Genomic DNA, 18,436 nt, shown 5'->3' with positions numbered 1-18,436 from the left:
CTTGGCTTCCTTGATACTCAGACAGTCTTAATCTTCCTAGAAATGTGACTCAGGGTAGAGGCAAGAATAAGGAAGAATAGGTGGGTGTCGGGGTCCTATGCATAACAGACTAACAAATGTTGAGGAAGTTCATTTCGGGAAACAAATTCTCTTTTAAAATATTCTGAATACAGACATTAGCATTGTGTGTACATTGAATACGGCTGGATAAGATTTCTTTAAGTAGCTAGACTTTATTAGTTTCAAATCATTAGTTTTCTTCTTGACAAATCCCTGATATATATATATATATATATATATATATATATATATATATATATATATATATAATTTGTATGCAGTGCTGTTTAGAATTTAATTGTAAGAAAATTGTTTTACTGAACATCCTTAATATGCCTGAGGGATATGTCATATTTCTATCGGAAACACTGAGTCACTATTGCAAATGATTTTTACTTGGTAAGAGGGGAGAGAAAAGAACACGAGGCGGTTTACTCTGTCTCCCTTAGAGAATTACTGTTTTTGAGGACAGTCCACAGGGTGGGGTGAGGGGGTTTACAGAGCCAAGCAGGCCAGTCGTAGTCCCTGGCACACTGGCTAAAATGATGCCCATGGGTCATGTGTGACGTCAGGGGGCTCCTGTTTTTGGATGGCTCCTTTCTCTTATTCATGGAGATACCTTGGAAGGACAAAGGGGAAAATAAAGTACTTAGGAGGTGATAACTGAAAGCATGTGATGGTCAGGGCACTGGGAAGCTGTGCCGTGTTGCACTGAAGGCCTGACTTGATTTGGTCTAGGCTTTGTCACTGACTTGCTGACTCAAGGAGAATCACTTGATTCCTCTGGATCTCAGTGGAAGAGGAACTGGATGACTTCTAAGGTCTCTTGTAGAAATTATAGTTAAGTTTATGACACCAACAAGAAAAAAAGGCTCTGACAGGAGCATGTAGCCAGGGAAAATGAGACATATTAGACAAGTCTCAATATGGGAAGCCAATAAGGACAGAGGTAGCACAAAGAGGAAAAGAGCCCAGGATGACCATGTACATCCCTATGAAATGACTCCAAAATGAGCAAAATCCAAGAGATGTTTCAAAAGTTGACTCCAGACTGACATCAAGTAGAGGCCTTACCTTCCGGTGACAGCAAAGCACAGCGTGCACATTCCGTGTAACAGCCCTGCGGCATGCTGCAGAAATGTGGCTGTTTTGGGATTCTCATCCACTGGGCCTTGCACCGAGAGGAAGCAGCCACAAAGCTTGTCGATCAGACCAATGTTCACCACGTAGCTAGATGTGGGGAGAAATGTGTGTTAGCAATCTGCATAGTCTGGCAACATCTTCACCTTCAAAGATAAATCTTAACAAACACAGGCTTAGACCCTTCAAGCAAGCAAACACAACACACATACGTTTGGGTACAGCATCTTAAATAACAATTTCCTAAGATTTAGTCCTGAATAATCAGCTATTTCTGTAAATGGTTCTCTTTTCTCTTTTGGTTATTCTGATGCTATTTTTTTCAGGAAAGTGATCATCTGATCATTCTCACCGGTCTAGTGAGTCTGACAATAATTGAAATGATTTACAATGATCTCTATCCTCTTGAAAAACAGTACTTCCTAAAGTACTAAGAAGCTAAATTCACCAGAATTCAGGGATTCAGAAAATAAGATAATGCTACCCAGACACTCCTGTTACAATCTAAACTTCTAATGCCACTTTAGATTCTCTACTTTTTTTTTAAACCCTATCCCCATTAGAAGTATAACAGTGAGAATCTAATTGCTCTGTTATGAAAAGCAGCAGTCCTGAGAGTTGACAGTAACACTTATGAAGTCATTTTCATCTTTTCAGTCTATTAAACAGTTTTCCAGAGTCGTTTATTAACCTGGACCAACAACAGTAGTTCTTTTATTAGTCTACAAAGCAGAAATAATTGAAACTATCTGAAGACTATAAATGACCTTGTAGATAAATCAGCCTTAGCTTAGACATTTTATACCAATTCAGTGCTATTGCATTTACATGTATGAAAAGCGCAGGACTCTGAATACAGCAGTTCTGAAAATCAACACATACAAACTTTCAGCAACATGTGCAAAGGAATTGATGCTTCTGCTTGTAAGTGCACTAAAATCCCTATCACTATTCATTTACTAATACAGTTTTTTGTAAAAGGAAGGAAAGCTGATGAATAATTCATGTTTGGAGCCTCTTCTAAGTTTACTATTTAAAAGGTATAAAATAATGTTCCCTTTCTCCTTTTACATTTGGAAATGCATTTACCTGGTTACTGAGCATCCGTGGCCTGTTAGGAACCAGGCCACACAGCAGGAGGTAAGCGGCCAGTGAGCTAGCAAAGCTTTATCTTTATTTATTTTATTTATTTTTTTACATCTTTATTGGGGTATAATTGCTTTACAATGGTGTGTTAGTTTCTGCTTTATAACAAAGTGAATCAGTTATACATGTATATATGTTCCCATATCTCTTCCCTCTTGCGTCTCCCTCCCTCCCACCCTCCCTATCCCACCCCTCTAGGTGGTCACAAAGCACCAAGCTGATCTCCCTGAGCTATGCGGCTGCTTCCCACTAGCTATCTATTTTACGTTTGGTAGTGTATATATGTCCATGCCACTCTCTCACTTTGTCACAGCTTTATCTTTATTTACAGCTGCTCCCCATCGCTCGTATTACTGCCTGAGCTCCACCTCCTGTCAGATCAGCGGCGACATTAGATTCTCATAGGAGTGCGAACCCTGCTGTGAACTGCGCATGCGAGGGATCTAGGTTGCACACTCCTTATGAGAATCTAATGCGTGATGATCTGGAGCTGAAGAAGTACTAGATGCTAGTGCTGGGGAGTGGCTGCAAATACAGATTATCATTAGCAGAGAGGTTTGACTGCACAGAGACTATAATAAATTAATTGCCTGCAGACACATATCAAAACCCTATCAGTGAGTGGCAAGTGAAAACAAGCTCAGGGCTCTCACTGATGCTGTATTATGGTGAGCTGTATAATTACTTCATTATATATTACAATGTAATAATAATAGAAATAAAGTACACAATAAATGTAATGTGCTTGAATCATCCCAAAACCGACCCCTCCCAAGTCCGTGGAAAAACTGTCTTCCATAAAACCGGTCCCTGATGCCAAAAAGGTTGGGGACCACTATCCTACAGTTTTAAAATTGGGAAGTATGAAATGATGACCACTAACCCTATTATCTTATAATGAAGGAAAATGACATATTGACATACTGAACCTTAGCCCTGCAAGTTACTGGATGACCTTGGGCAAATTACCTTGCCCCTCTTAGTCTGTTTCCTTTTTAATGTAATAGAATGTTAGTATAAGGTTCTTATAATAAGTGACTGATAAGCTAATACACGCAAAGAAGTTGATACATTTTATTGTTAGTTTTATTGTTACTAGTAGTAATAATAGTATTTTAAAAATAGATGCATGCAAACTTACTAATCATAAACACAATGAAAATGAAGACAACACAAAATACCATTTCACAAATATCAGACTGACAAAAATCAGTGAGTTAATATAAAACACTGATAAGGATATGAGGAAATGGAATTCCTATCCTTTACTGATGGAAAGTGAAATCTGTAAAATCACTTTGGAGAACAATTTGGTGTTACTTGGTAAAGTTGGACATGCATTTATCATAACATTCATAAATTCCTACTGTAGGCATATAAGCTTGAGAAACTCCCATATAGGTGCAAAAGAAGGTTTCTACAAGGATATTCATTGTATCATTGCTTGAAATAGTGAAAAAATAGAAACTATTGCCCTCAAATAGAAAATGGATGAACTGGGAATTTATTCATTTAATAGAATCTGTAGAGCAGTTAAAATAAATTTATCAGATTTATATGCATCAACATAGAGCTCAACCCCATGTTATGTGAACATAGAAACTGACAAAATAGTATGATAGCATTTATGTAAATTTTAAATAATACAAAAAATAGAAAGCAGAATATATTGTTTATGGATATTTATTATATATAAATATATACATATAAATTTTATATACACAAATATATTTATATATATTTGTATATATTTACATATATACATATATATTACACACATGTATATAAAAATTTTATAAAAATGCATAGGAATTATATACACACACTCTAACATAGTGATTTACATCTTGAGCGAGAGTAAGAGGAAAGGGATGGAGATGGGGAGTTAGCTGTATCTACAACATTTGGTTTCTTACCAATAAGAAAAAAGATCTAAGACAATATGGAAAAATGTTATTGGTTACTGAAAAATGTTGTCAAGTTGGTACATAGGTATTGATAATTTTGTTAGGTGTATGTTGATATACTTCATCATAAAATAATAGAAAACTTAAATATTTTAAAAGGCAATAATGACAAACAGAAAAAGCATTTGAAACGTGTAAGATGAAGGCCTAGTGTATTTTTCCCCCATGTTTATTGAGATATAGCTGATATATATATCATGTAAGTTTAAGGTGTACAATGTGATGATTTGACATATGTATATACTGTAAAATGTTACTGTTTTCCAGTTTCACACCACTGTGATTGGAAAAGATACTTGATATAAGTTATGTGTTCTCGAATTGTTGAGACTTGTTTTGTGCCATAACATAGGATTCATCTTAGCAATTGTTCCATGCGTATTTGAGAACAATATGTATTCTGCTGCTGTTGGATGGAGTGTTCTATATATGTCTGTTAGGTCCTTTTGGACTATAGTGTTGTTGAAATCTGCTGTTTCCTTACTGATTCTCTGTCTGGAAGATCTATCTATTGTTGGGAGTGGGGTATTAACGTCCCGACATATTATGGTATTGTTGTTTTGTTCTCCTTTTAGTTCTTCTAGTATCAGTTTTATATATTTAGGTGCTCCGATGTTGGGTGCATAAATATTTACCACACCACTGTCATATCCTTGGTGGATTGACCTCTCTATCATATAATGACCTTCTCTGTTTCTTTTAACCATTTTTAGCTTAATATCTATTTTGTCTGATATAAATATAGCTACTCCTGCTTTCTTTTGCTTACCATTTCCTTGAAATATCTTCCACCCCTTTGCTCTCAGTCTATGTGTGTCTTTAAAGCTAAAATGAGTCTCTTATAGGCATCATATTGTTGGATACTGTTTTTTTATCCCTTCAGCCACTCTATGTCTTTTGATTGGAGAATTTAATCCATTTACACTTAACGTATTGATAATTACTGATTGGTAAGGACTTACTATTGTCATTTCACTAATTATTTTCTGGTTTTTAGATCCTTTGATCCTTGCTTCCTCTCCTGCTGTTTTCTTTTGTGATTTGATGACTTCTTGCGGCAGTATGCTTTGACTTCTTTACACTATATGTATCTACTACAGGTTCGTATAGGCTTAAATAAAACATATATATTACATCCTATTTTAAGTTGATAAAAAGTTTGATAGCATACAGAAACTTTATACAATTGTCCCTCAGTATTTGTGGGGAATTGGTTCCAGGACCCGCTATAGATACCAAAATCCACAGATGCTCAAGTCCCATCATTGGCCCTCCATACCCTTGGTTCTGCATCTACAGATTCAACCAACCACAGATTGTGTAGCACTGTAGTATTTATTGAAAAAAACCTGCATGTGAGTGGACCTGCACATTTTAAACCTGTGTGGTTCGAGAGTCAACTGTACTTTTATTTCTCCCTCCTCATATTTTAGGTTATTTGTGTTATAATTTATGTATTTTTATAGTGTTCATTCAATAACAAATTACTGTGGTTATGTTTATATCTATTATGTTTGATTTTTTTTTTTTTTTTTGCGGTACACGGGCCTCTCACTGTTGTGGCCTCTCCCATTGTGGAGCACAGGCTCTGGACGCGCAGGCTCAGTGGCCATGGCTCATAGGCCCAGCCGCTCTGCGGCATGTGGGATCTTCCCGGACCAGGGCACGAACCCGTGTCCCCTGCATCGGCAGGCAGACTCCCAACCACTGCGCCACCAGGGAAGCCCTATTATGTTTGATTTTTAACTTTCAAACTAGACTTGTAAGTGAATTATGCACCACCATTACAATACCAGAGGATCGAATTTTGACTATATGTTTACCATTACCAGTGAGTATTACACATCCATATGTTTTTTTTCGTTTTTTTAAAAATTTATTTATTTTATTTTTGGCTGCATTGGGTCTTCGTTGCTGCATGTGGGCTTTCTCTAGTTGCTGCGCGTGGGCCTTCTCTGGTTGCGGCGAGCAGGCTTCTCATTGCGGTAGCTTCTCCTGTTGTGGAGCACGGGCTCTAGGTGCGCCGGCTTCAGTAGTTGTGGCTCTCAGGCTTGGTAGTTGTGGCTCACGGGCTCTAGAGCACAGGCTCAGTAGTTGTGGCTCACAGGCTTAGTTGCTCCACGGCATGTGGGATCTTCCCGGACCAGGGCTCGAACCCGTGTCCCCTGCACTGGCAGGCGGATTCTTAACCACTATGCCACCAGGGAAGCCCATCCATATGTTTTTATGTTATTACTTATCATCCTTTTCTTTAAAAAAAAATTATTTATTTATTTGGCTGCGCTGGGTCTGAGTTGAGGCACGCGGGATCTTCATTGCCACGAGCGGGATCTTCATTGTGGCATGTGGGATCTTTAGTTGCAGCATGTGGGATCTTTAGTTGCAGCATGCAGGACCTAGTTCCCTGACCAGGGATTGAATCCGGGCCCCCTGCATTGGCAGTGCAGAGTCTTAACCACTGGACCACCAGGGAAGTCCCTATCATCCTTTTCTTTAAACTTGAAGAATGCCCTTTAGTATTTCTTGTAAGGCAGGTCTAGTGGTGATGAACTTCTTCAGCTTTTGTTTGTTTGGCAAAGTCTTTATTTTTCCTTCATTCCTGAAGGACAACATTGTTGGGTACAGCATTCTTGGTTGACAGTTTTTTCCTTCAATATTCTGAAAGGCTGTGCCACAGGCTGGGCTTCTTGATCAGGTTGGCTGCTTGCTGTGCTCTGATGTTGAGCAAGGTCACTGGCTGGCCTCTCTGGTTGGGAGGGGCCTCCATTTATATCTCATAGTTGGGTGGGTAAAGAAACTGTCTCTGTGGTTGGGAGAGTCTTTGTCTGGGCTCCATTGTGGGGTGAGGATGCAGGCTATGCTCTGTAGTTGAGTGGGACAATAGCTGGGCTCTAAGACTGTCCAGGGTTACTGTTCAGTCTTCCTGGTTATGTGGGGTCAGAGGCTAAGCTCAACAGTTGGGTAGTTCTGTTGGCTTGGTTCCCTGCCTAAGAAGGGCTGTAGTTTTGGCTTTGCGGCTGCCTGGCTTCCCCAGCTGGCCTTCCTAGATGGTCAGAATAAAGGCGATGCTGAGCTAGAGGGCAAGGATGATATTTTGCTTTCCTTCCCAGGTTGTGTGGTAAAACAAGCTCTACAGCCAGTACAGTCTGGGGACTGGGGACCCTAATCAGCAGAACTGCCAACTGAGCTCCGTGGCCAGATGGGGCTACAGGCTCAGTTCCACAGATGGGCAGAGCTGCTGCCTGGGATCTCTTCTTGGGCACCACTGCAAGCAGCAATACAGTCCACCAAGATCTGAGTGCTGACTGCTGTCAGCCCCTCCACACCTTTCTACTTGATCACCAGTGGTCAAGCTCTGCAGATTCCCCCAGCAATCCCGGTGAGGTGAGACCCAAGTGGAAGTGTCCCACAATGCTGGGAGAGCTGGATGTCCATTTGGGCTCCCTCTTCCCACTGGAGAAACCACAGGCTTGTGGGGGGATGGGGGCTCATGCAGCGTTGTGCTGGCCTGTGGGAGGGCTGTTGTGGTCAGAGTGTAGCTGCTCCTCTTACCCTTCTAATGTGGTACTTCTTGATCTCTGAGGTCTGGGGGGAGATGCTTCAGTCTCATCTACCTCCTGCATTCTGAGTTTTCACAATGGTTTCTTGTCTATGGATAGTTACTATCTGGCTTTCTTGTGAGGCCATCTGTTTGATGACAGAATCTGATCAAAAGTAATGAACTAAGACCTTGTAAACAGAGGATTATCACAGGGAATCAACACTGATCCTGACAAACAGGAGCATCATCTATAGCACTGGAGTCCATTTCATAGTACAAGACGGTCGGCTGTTCTTTAGCACATTCCATCCATATCTCAGCAAAGTTCTGGAAGCCAAGAAAATCCAAGATCAAGGTGCCAGCAGCGTTGGATTCTTCTGAGGCCTCTCTTTTTGGCTTCCAGATGGCTGCCCTCTTGCTATCTTTCGTATGGTTGCCCCCTATGCATGTGCCTAATGATTTTAATACATGAAGAGCTTTTACAATTAAAAAAGTCAATACCTCCAATAGAAAAATGGGCAAAGTACATGAACAGGCAACTCACAAAATAATTAAAATGGCCAGTGAACATTAAAAAATGTTCAATATAACTACTAATACAAAAACTGAAATATTTTCACCTCTCAGTTTGGCTAGGACTCAAAAGAATGATGATATCCGACAGTGTCTAGGCTGAGGGTACAAGGACGTACTCATATGTAACCTTTATGTAGGACAATTTGGCAATATGGATCAAAATCCTTAATGCATATTCTTTGACCCCCAAATTATACTTCTCAATGTTTAATAGAAGACAATAATCAATTGTAGGGAAAGATGTTCTTTACAGTATTATCTGTAAGAGTAAAATACTGGAATAAACCTATGTAAGTAATAATAGGTTACCTAAAGCAAATCATGGCTACATAATTAAATACTTGGAAAGCCAGTAAAAATTCATTTGCAAGTTTCTGTTGATTTGGAAAAGAGCACTTAAAAAAAGTATGACCAAACAATGTGTATAAGTATTACAATTTTTTTCATAAAATAACCACATATATATGTACCAAAACCAAAACAAAACCAATGATTATCTTTGGGTGGTGGGATTAAAGATAATTTTTGTGTATTCAACAAAATCCATTGTGCTTTTCTGTGTTTTTCAAATCGTTTTTCTCACTGAGCACATATTAATTTTATAATTAGGAAACAAGTTATTTTAAAAAGGAGAATGGGGAGAGAGGCAGAGGCAAGCTATCTGCTATTACAAGAGAGACTGCACTCTTAAAGAAGTAGCAATGGAGCAAAGGTAAATCTGAGATATTTACAAGGTAGAATCAATAGGTACTAAAGACTTAATTGGATATTGGTTTGGTAAAGGATTGTGAAGAGTTTTTGACAATGCTCAGAATGCTGGCTTAAGTAACTGAATGGGATACTGGTGCTACAGATAAGGACAGAAGACACAGGAGAAGTATCTCCTTTGGGTGGAAAGATAAGGTGTCCAGTTTTGAACTTGTGGAGCCTGAGGTGCCTGTAGTACATCCTAGCTAGCTTGGCTAAAGTACAGTTTTATGACTTCTCCTTGAAGAGATGCCTTATGTTTACTAATTTTTGATTCCAAAAGGCTGGTATCAGTGACTTGGACTATCTAGTTGCCGCTAGGTTGCAAAGTTTGATTTCCTTATTTTGAGAGACAGATATAAATTTCTAATTGAACATGATGAAAAGAATTGTGCTTCAGCAAAAGACCATGAATAGCCAAAGGAATCCTGTGAAAGAACAACAAAGCTGGAGGTATTACATTTCCTGATTTCAATCTATATTACAAAGCTACAGCAATCCAAATAGTATGGTACTGGCATAAAAAGAGACATGTAGACCAATGGAACAGAATTGAGAGCCCAGAAATAAACCCATGCATATCTGGTCTATGAATATTTGACAAAGGAGCCAAGAATACTCACTGGGGAAAGAATACTCTCTTCAATAAACGGTGCTGGGAAAATCAGATAACTACATGCAGAAGAATGAAACTGGACCCCTATCTTACACCATTCCCAAAAAAAGAACTCAAAATGTATGAAAGATTTAAATGTAAGACCTGAAACCATGAAACTCCTAGAAGAAAGCATAGAGGAAAAAACTTGACATTGGTCTTGGCAATATTTTTTTGGATATGACACCAAAAGCACAAGCAACTGAAGCAAAATAAACAAGTGGGACTACTTCAAACTTAAAAACTTCTGCACATCAAAAGAAACAATCAAAAAAATGAAAAGGCGACCTGCAGAACAGGAGAAAATATTTGCAAACCATATACTGGATAAGGGGTTAATATTCGAAAAAATAAGGAACTCCTACAATTCAATGGTAAAACCACAAATAATCCAATTAAAAAATGGGCAAAGGACCTGAATAGACAGTTTTCCAAAGAACATATACAAATGGCCAATAGGTATAGGAAAAGATGTTCAACATCACTAATCACCAGGGATATGCAAATTAAAACCACAACAAGATACCACCTCACATCTGTTAGAATGGCTATTATCAAAAACAAAAACATAAAACTAAAAAGTCCCCCAAACCAAGAGACAACATTGGCAAGGATGTGGAGAGAAAAGTGAACCTTTGTACACTGTTGGTGGGGAAAGTATATTTGTAAAGCCACTATGAAAAACAGTATGGCGGTTCTTCAAAAGATTAAAAACAGAACCACCATATGATCTATCAATTCCACTTCTGGGTATATATCTGAAGGAAGTGAATCATTATCTTGAAGAGATACTTGCATTCCCATGTTCACTGCAGCATTATCCAGAATAGCCAAGACGTGGAAACAAAGTGTCCATCAACAGATGAATGGATAAAGAAAAGTGGTAAATACACACACACACACACACACACACACACACACACACACACATATACACACACAATGAAATATTATTCAGCCATAAAAAATAAGGAAATCCTGCAATTTGTGACAATATGGGTGGCCATATAAGGCATTATGCTAAGTGAAATAAGTCAGACAGTAAAGGATAAATCCTGTATGTTCTCACTTACATGTGGAAACTAAAAGAGCTGAACTCACAGAAACAGAGAGTAGAATGGTAGTTGCCAGAGGCTGGGGTGGAGGGTCGGGGAAAGGGGGAGATGTTGGTCAAAGGGTACAAACTTCCATTTATAAGATGAATAAGTTCTGGGGATGTAACGTACAACATGGTGACTAAAAATAACAATACTGTATTACATACTTGAAAGTTGCTAAAAGAGTGGCTCTTAAATGTTTCAAAACACACACACACGGTAATTATGTAAGCTGATGGGAAGTGTTAATGAACGTTACTGTGGCAATCATTTTGCAATATATATGTGTATCAAATCATCACGTTGTACAACTTAAACTTACACAATGTTATATGTCACCCATATCTCAGTAAAGCTGGGAAAAAACAGAATTGCAGAGCTTCAGGGTTGATGCATTTCTTGAGCAAATTTCAAACCAGTGTTTTTTCAAATTGCAATCTGCTTCTACCCTACACACAATACTGCTTTCCTAGAACTATGCTAAACATTTGACACAGACAATATTTGCATCTTATAGAAAAAAGAATTCTGATGTTTGATAGCCAAAAGATATTATTTGGATATTCTGTTAAAGGATTTTTTTAAATTTGTTTTTTTTTTTTTATCCCAGGACCTTGTGAAGTGTCTGGCACAAAGTGAGCACAAGTGATCATATTTTGAGGTGATAAATATCTGAGGATCCCTTAGATCTAGAAACTTGACTAAACTATGTAAAATAATGAGAATAAACACTGTTATTACCTCATCTTGGTTAGACACCCTCTTGCCTCTTCTATGCCAGATAAGGAGAGAACAGGGACATATGTCAGGGTGATGTGCCCTGCTCCAGCTCTACCTTAGGGGTAGTGCCAAAGACTGTGTTGGAACGCTTTCCTCACAACTTTACAATGCTAGAGATATAAACTGACAAAAAATGCACAGGTTGTAGCAGGGAGTGGTGTGAGATTTCCTGTCACTTCATATTTGAGAAGGTGAGAAAGAAAGCATGAAAGTAGTTAAACATGTTCTGTTTGCTTCATTAAGAAGATCTGAGATAAGGTTTGTGGTTCTACATATAGGGATCATCAAGCCAGCCTACAATGCATTATCTACAAGAAAACAATATTTAACAGAAGTGGTTCAAGTCAGATAAAGAGTGGCATGGTTTTGTACTGAAGTACTATAATTGTCAATCACCCTTTTTAAGCTACATGAATTATTTGGTTTGGCAGATTACCACTGTTATTTTTTTCCCCAATAACCTTCTTCTTTTTACAAAGGATCTGGTAACTATAATAATATATGTAAAAATGTAGGTACTTTCTCCCGGAAGGCCCACCAGAATTGCATTGAAGCACTTGGCTGGACCTTCTGCCTCATCACAGCTGAGGCATGTGGCTAAGCTGTCTGGATGACAAGAATGCAGGGTTGCTGCATCACAGAGTAGCCCAAGGGAGAATGCTGGGGCTGAATGGCATTCATCAGCAAAGAGGGCCAGGTTCTACAATGACCAGAAGGACATGGGGAAATTGAATGGGATCAAGCAACTGAGAGAAAGGCCAGGGAGGGTCAAAGTCAAGTGCTGTATGATAAATGGTTGTGGACCCAAAGGGCCTAGTACTCTCTAGCAATAAATATGCCTGGGGAAAGAGGGCAGGCAGATGGAAGGGACAAGTTAACAAAGTAATCAAGGGTAAGAAAGATACTGAATGAAACAACTGTTTTCAAGAAAGCACTACAAGAGACCAGTGTAAAATTTATGAACTGTGAAAGAAGCAAATGCAGAAGAGGGCATTCTCTTTCTCCTATGAACCTACTATAAGCTTCAGAGAATAACAAATTGCATGGGTTTTGGAAGTCAGAGATCAGTGCAGATCACAGAGGAGTTTCTGATAGGTGGGACAGGTAATTGATTAACACCAGATGGAACCCTGTTGGGAAATTAAATGTCCTACCTGATTCCAGATTCATGAGGGAAAAAGAATTCAGATGTCAAAGTAGGAATAAATTTCCCAGGAGAGAAGGTGACCTTGGAAGGAAGCAGGGTTGACCTTGAACAGGTGTTAGGAATTGCCACATTTGTGTAGTGGAAAACATACAGCTGTTGGGAGCACAGCTAGACCTGAGTTCCAGTCTCAACTCTCCTACTTAACTTTTAAACTTATTCAGTACATAACCTTGGGCAAAGCACTTAACCTCACTGAGCAATTTCCTTACCTACAAAGTCTGTATTAGAAATCCTACACTTATAGGGCTGTAAAGCCTCTACTACAGTACCTTACACATAATGGGTGCTCCATAAATGATAGCTATTATTACTGTTTTAAATCTGAACCAAATTTATAACCAGAGATGACCTGAGATAGGGAAATTCTTAGAAATTCTTTGAGTTGGAAGGAGTTGACAGCAAAAAAAGTTATAAAAAGCTTGGACACTACCTATTCTAATATCAAATATCTAAATATCAAGAAAGACAAATGAGCTCTAACTGTAATGCTTTTCATTAATAGGATTTTCCTTCTCTCTACAAAATGTGGTATATTTTGTATTAGGAATTTGTGGATGGTGTGAGAAAGATTGCCATCACATTGGGCCCTGAGACTTAAATTATTTTAATATATATTTTTTAACAAAAAAGACAGTTTTAAGAAATCTAGAAATTTACCTGATGAGGTCCTGAACTCGACTGTTAAAAGCATCACCTTGTGAGGGTTTGCTTTTCATTTCCTGTGTTGATATTTTTGGTGTAATTGGCTGGCTGTTTCCATCTGGTCGATTGGCAATCAGGCAGCCAAAAACCACAGCACTGACTTTGAGAAGTCCAGTTGTCAAGCCTTCGAAAACTTGCTTATTTGTATTTCTTCCCAAAATAGCATTATTTTCATCTGGAACATAAACCTAGATAGAAGAAAAATACAGTAATTGTGTTTCAATAAAACCACCAAAAATGAACAGAGATGATATGGAAATTTTCTGGAATCATAAATAATTTTGAAATTATAGAGGTGCCATTTGAATGTTTGAGTATTGGTTCTAAGGTCAGATTGTCGAGTTCAAATCTCAGCTTTGCGCCCGCTAGCTGGGTGACCTTGGGTAGGTTGTTACTTCCAAGCTTCAATTTTCTCATTTATAAAACACGGATAATGACGTTACCTATAACATAGGGTTCTTGTGAGGATTAAATGAGCTAATAACATAAAATGCTTAGCTTGTGCCTAGGTGCATAGTAAGCACTCAATAAATATTAGTTATTCAATTGAATAAAGTATATTACAAACTTGTATAAACTCAGAAAACAAACCAGTTGGTAAACTGACAGCACTGTTTCTTGTTAAAGTGAATTTTTAAAATATCTAATCTAAATTCCTCTCTTAGGAAAAAATTTGCATTTCTTATTACAAAATGGTAAAATAGTTTTTTGCCTAATACATAGGGTCATATTGAGCTGTTTATTTATGGTTTACAGGAAGTAATATGCCTGTTAAAAGCTGGACAAGGAGTCAGAACCTGGGCTTGGGTTCTGGCCTTGCAGCTATACATGATCTTAGACATGTTCCTTAACCTTTCTGTGTCTCAGTTTCCTCAACTGTTAAATGAGGCTAATCTTAGTATCTAATGAATCAACATATGTAAATTCTTAGAACAATGTTTGGCACATAGGTAAGTCCTACAGAAGTGTCATCTGCTACTATAACTGCTACTCTTACTGTGATTCCTACTATTACCAGGAGTAAATACTACTGTGTGTGAACATCAGCTCTTGCAGAGAAGTACAGCTCTTGTAGAAGTACAATGGCTAGATACATAATTATCAGGCTGGGAGCTCTGTGCCTTGGTATGTGATACTGGCTACATAAGGGTTCACTCTTCCCACGGAGAAGAGGGGCTCTTGAAGGCCTCACTACCAAGAAAGGGCAGAAACAAGAAGCTAAAGGTGGGGAGAAAGGAAGTTTGGAGTTGGAATCAGATAGCACTGTATTTAAGTTCCAGTTCCTCCTCTAGCACATCACATGACTGTATGTAAATACTTCATATTTCCAAGCTTTGGGTTCTGTATCTGTCTACCTGCTAGGACTACCATGAAGTTCAAATAAGATGACGAATGGGAAATCACTTGGTAAATTATTACTAATAACTTCACAAATGCACTTACTTAGTAACAACTAGTCTTTGCCTCATTCTCATTCTTTATCTGCAACAGTTTTATCAAAAGATAGAGGAATAAATGATCACTAGGATTCAAAAGGAAGATCTTCATAAACACAAGCAAATATTCCCTCCATTGTTTATAGTTGTTCATTTAGACATTCCATGAAAGTTACTTTTCTGAGAATAGCCTTGTTTAAGACTGTTGACCATCTCTAACCACTGAGCAATCCCTAAGCCAAAGTAATCACAGTAGAATCTTTCTGCAGTATGTGCTGATGGAAGTTCCCTTTGAAACTCTATAAAACAGTCACAGAGCTTCTTCAAGCTGTGACTAGCATAATCTAGCCTATCCCAATACAGAAGGTGGTATTAGGAGCTGAGTTTGAATCAAGGATTTCTGTATAAGTCAGGATAAGCTAGGTTATGCTGCAGTGAAAAATTCCTCAAAAATTTCAGTGGTTTCAAACAATAAAGCTTTATTTTTCATTCAAATGACATGTTCATCTGAGACTGGCTGGGTCTCCTGTTGTCCTTACTTCAGAGTCTAGGTGACAAAGCAACCATCATTTAGAGCAACAATGCCCAACAGAACTTTCTAAAATGATTGAAATGTTTCAATCCATACTGTTCTACATCTGCGCTTGTCACATGTGGATAACGAGTACTTCGAATGTAGTTAGTGTGACATGGGACTGAATTTTTAATTTTAGTTAATTTTAATTTAAATAGTGGCTAGTGTATTGAACAGTACAGAGGACTGTAGGTCACAGTGGCAGAGAGCAAAAAATATCTCTGGAGGGTCTTGTGTCAACATTAAATGAGCTGCCTGGAAATGACACATCATTTTTGCTAACAACTTATTGGCCAAAACGAATCACATAGTCCAATTCAACCACAAGGAAGACAAGAAATGTCATTCTACTATGTACTTGGTAAGAGGGGGAGAATCAGAACATCTGGTCCACAGCACTACCGACAGCAAAATATGGTTTCTTCCAGTATGATTATACAAATATTATTCACAGTTAAGCTATTTAGTAAATGATTACATTTACTTTCTTGTACAAATTTTTGGTTTCACTCAGATGTTGAATTTCTTATGTATGTATCACTAGTTCATTGTCAATCTTTCTGGTTAAAATGGAATTTCCTCTCAAGTTCAAACACATCAGGGATTGTTGATTCTTTTTCTCCCTCCAATGGAGACAATTGTCCTGAAACCGCCATCCTCCTGCTGTAATCTGGACTGGTTGCTCTCTAGGCATGCTACACAGCTCTCATTTTGAGATGCCCTTCATCTTCATCCTAAGAATTCCTTCCACCCCCACCCCTCAACCCGGAGTTAGATTCCTTTATTTCTTGGATTCCAAACAACTTCCAAAGAAAGGGTGCATGGGAAGAAAAATTTTGAGACCTTGTATGTCTGAAAGTATATTTATTTCATCCTTATACTTGACTGATAGTTTGGATGGATATAGAATTCTTGGTTGGAACTAATATTGGTTGGAACTAATTTTCTTTCAGAGTTTTTTGTTTTAAATAAATTTATTTATTTATTCATTTATTTTTGGCTGTGTTGGGTCTTCATTGCTGTGCGTGGGCTTTCTCTAGTTGTGGCGAGTGGGGGCTACTCTTCATTGTGGTGCATGGGCTTCTCACTGCGGTGGCTTCTCTTGCTGTGGAGCATGGGCTCTAGGTGCGCAGGCTCAGTAGTTGTGGCTCGTGGGCTCTAGAGCGCAGGCTCAGTAGTTGTGGCACACAGGCTTAGTTGCTCCGTGGCATGTGGGATCGTCCCGGACCAGGGCTCAAACCCTGCATTGGCAGGCAGATTCTTAACCACTGTGCCACCAGGGCAGTCCCTCTTGCAGAGTTTTTAAGGACTGCCCCATTGTTTCCTACTTTAAGTACTGTTCTTCATAAGTCCAATTAATTCCTAACGTTTTTGTACATGTCCTATTTTGTCCTCTCTGGAAACTTTTAGGCACTTCTTACCCCTGATTTCTTCTGTCGTGGTATAGGTCTTCCTTCATTTTTTGCTCAAAAACTCAGTGGTCTTTTCAATCTGAAAGTCATGTGTTTCACTTCTGAAGATATCTCTTGTATTACTTCTTTGCTAATTTCCTCATTTATTTTCTCTGTTGGATTTTGGTCCTGAACTGAGTCTTGAATTTTCTTGTATTTTTTTCTTCTGCTTTTCCTATCTTTTTACTTTGTCCTACTTCTTAGGCAATTTCCTTAACTTTATTTTCCAGTCCTTCTGCTGAATTTTTCATTTCATCAATTGTATTTTTAATTTTCAGGAGTTCTTTTGGGCTCCCTGTTTTGTTTTTACAGTACTTTGTTTTTGCTTCATGGCTGCAATATTTTCTCATCTCTGTGAAATTCTAATTTTTAAAGATATTCTTTTGTTTCCTGCATGGTCTTTGTTTCCTCTGAGTTCTTTCTTTGTATTTCAGGTTGTAGGCTTTCCTTAAATATGTGGTAATCTGGAGATTTCTGTTCATACTTAAGATTAATGCATAGGTGGATTTCAGTGTTTCACAATCTAGATCTAATCACAAGCTGGATACAAAGTCAGCATGAGGGGCTCCAATTTGGATGACTAAGCAGAGACCCTGCTGGGGAATCCCAACTGTCAATATTTATAGGTCTATTCTCCTGGGGCAGTTAGTGTCACAAGAATGGAATCCTATGCCCTCTAAGCCTAGAGTATATGACATGGCCTGCTCATTTTCTCAGAGGTTCATAGAAGAAGGGGCTGAGTGTCTCAGTGTTTAAGGAACAGATTTTCACTTAATCATTTTGTTTTTGTATGATTTCTGTATGGCTGTACCTGGTGGCCCCATGTCCTGAGTAACTTTGGTTCAACCTCTTGTCTTCTGCCAGTGTTTGGGGAGGGGCATTCACTTGGCTGTACATGTAGCAGATGGGATCTAGGGCATCTGAACTGCCTCTTATTTAGACTTTCAACCAATCCTCCTCTTTCCAGCCCTACTTGTACCCTCATTTTCTGAGATACTTGGGAACTCTAATTTTTGAGCCTTCTGGGGTTATGTGGCACAGGTTTTCTTCCGGTAGGAAGACCTCCTGCTAATTGAGGTTTTAGCTTTTAGGCAACTGTTTTTCAATCATCTGCTTTCCAGATTAAAACATACTTGCTTTACTTTCCTTCCCATTCTCTCTGTCTTTGAGGGGTTAGAACTTTATCTGTTTATCTATTTACTATAATATTAGTGGGGGCCTTCAGAGAGAGAGAATGTAACTTGTGTGTTCAATTGGCCACATTTAAAAATTAACTCAATAAATCACCTAAAGACACAAGTTTCTTTTTCTTTTACAAACTACAGAAAGAATATGAGAAACACATTTCTGGGTAATG

General features: G+C 38.5%; 1 protein-coding gene across 1 annotated transcript in view; it reads right to left on the bottom strand.

Moving 5' to 3' along the window:
- The window catches only part of SCAPER (S-phase cyclin A associated protein in the ER), a gene marked incomplete at its 3' end in the record, with an annotated part of 494,945 nt that overhangs the window by 69,925 nt on the left and 406,584 nt on the right, over positions 1-18,436 (bottom strand). Inside the window, exons 26-27 of the mRNA XM_082835986.1 lie at positions 13,574-13,806; positions 1,135-1,290 (exon numbers count right to left, since the gene is read on the bottom strand). Coding sequence (XP_082692112.1) covers positions 1,135-1,290; positions 13,574-13,806 — 389 coding nt within the window. The remainder of the gene's footprint in view (positions 1-1,134; positions 1,291-13,573; positions 13,807-18,436) is intronic.

Source organism: Leucopleurus acutus (genome assembly GCF_964270905.1).
Source record: "Leucopleurus acutus genome assembly, chromosome: 1".
NCBI classification, from domain to species: Eukaryota; Metazoa; Chordata; class Mammalia; order Artiodactyla; family Delphinidae; genus Leucopleurus; species Leucopleurus acutus.
Note: the sequence above shows the minus strand (reverse complement) of the source record. Positions and strands in the feature narration are given on the sequence as shown.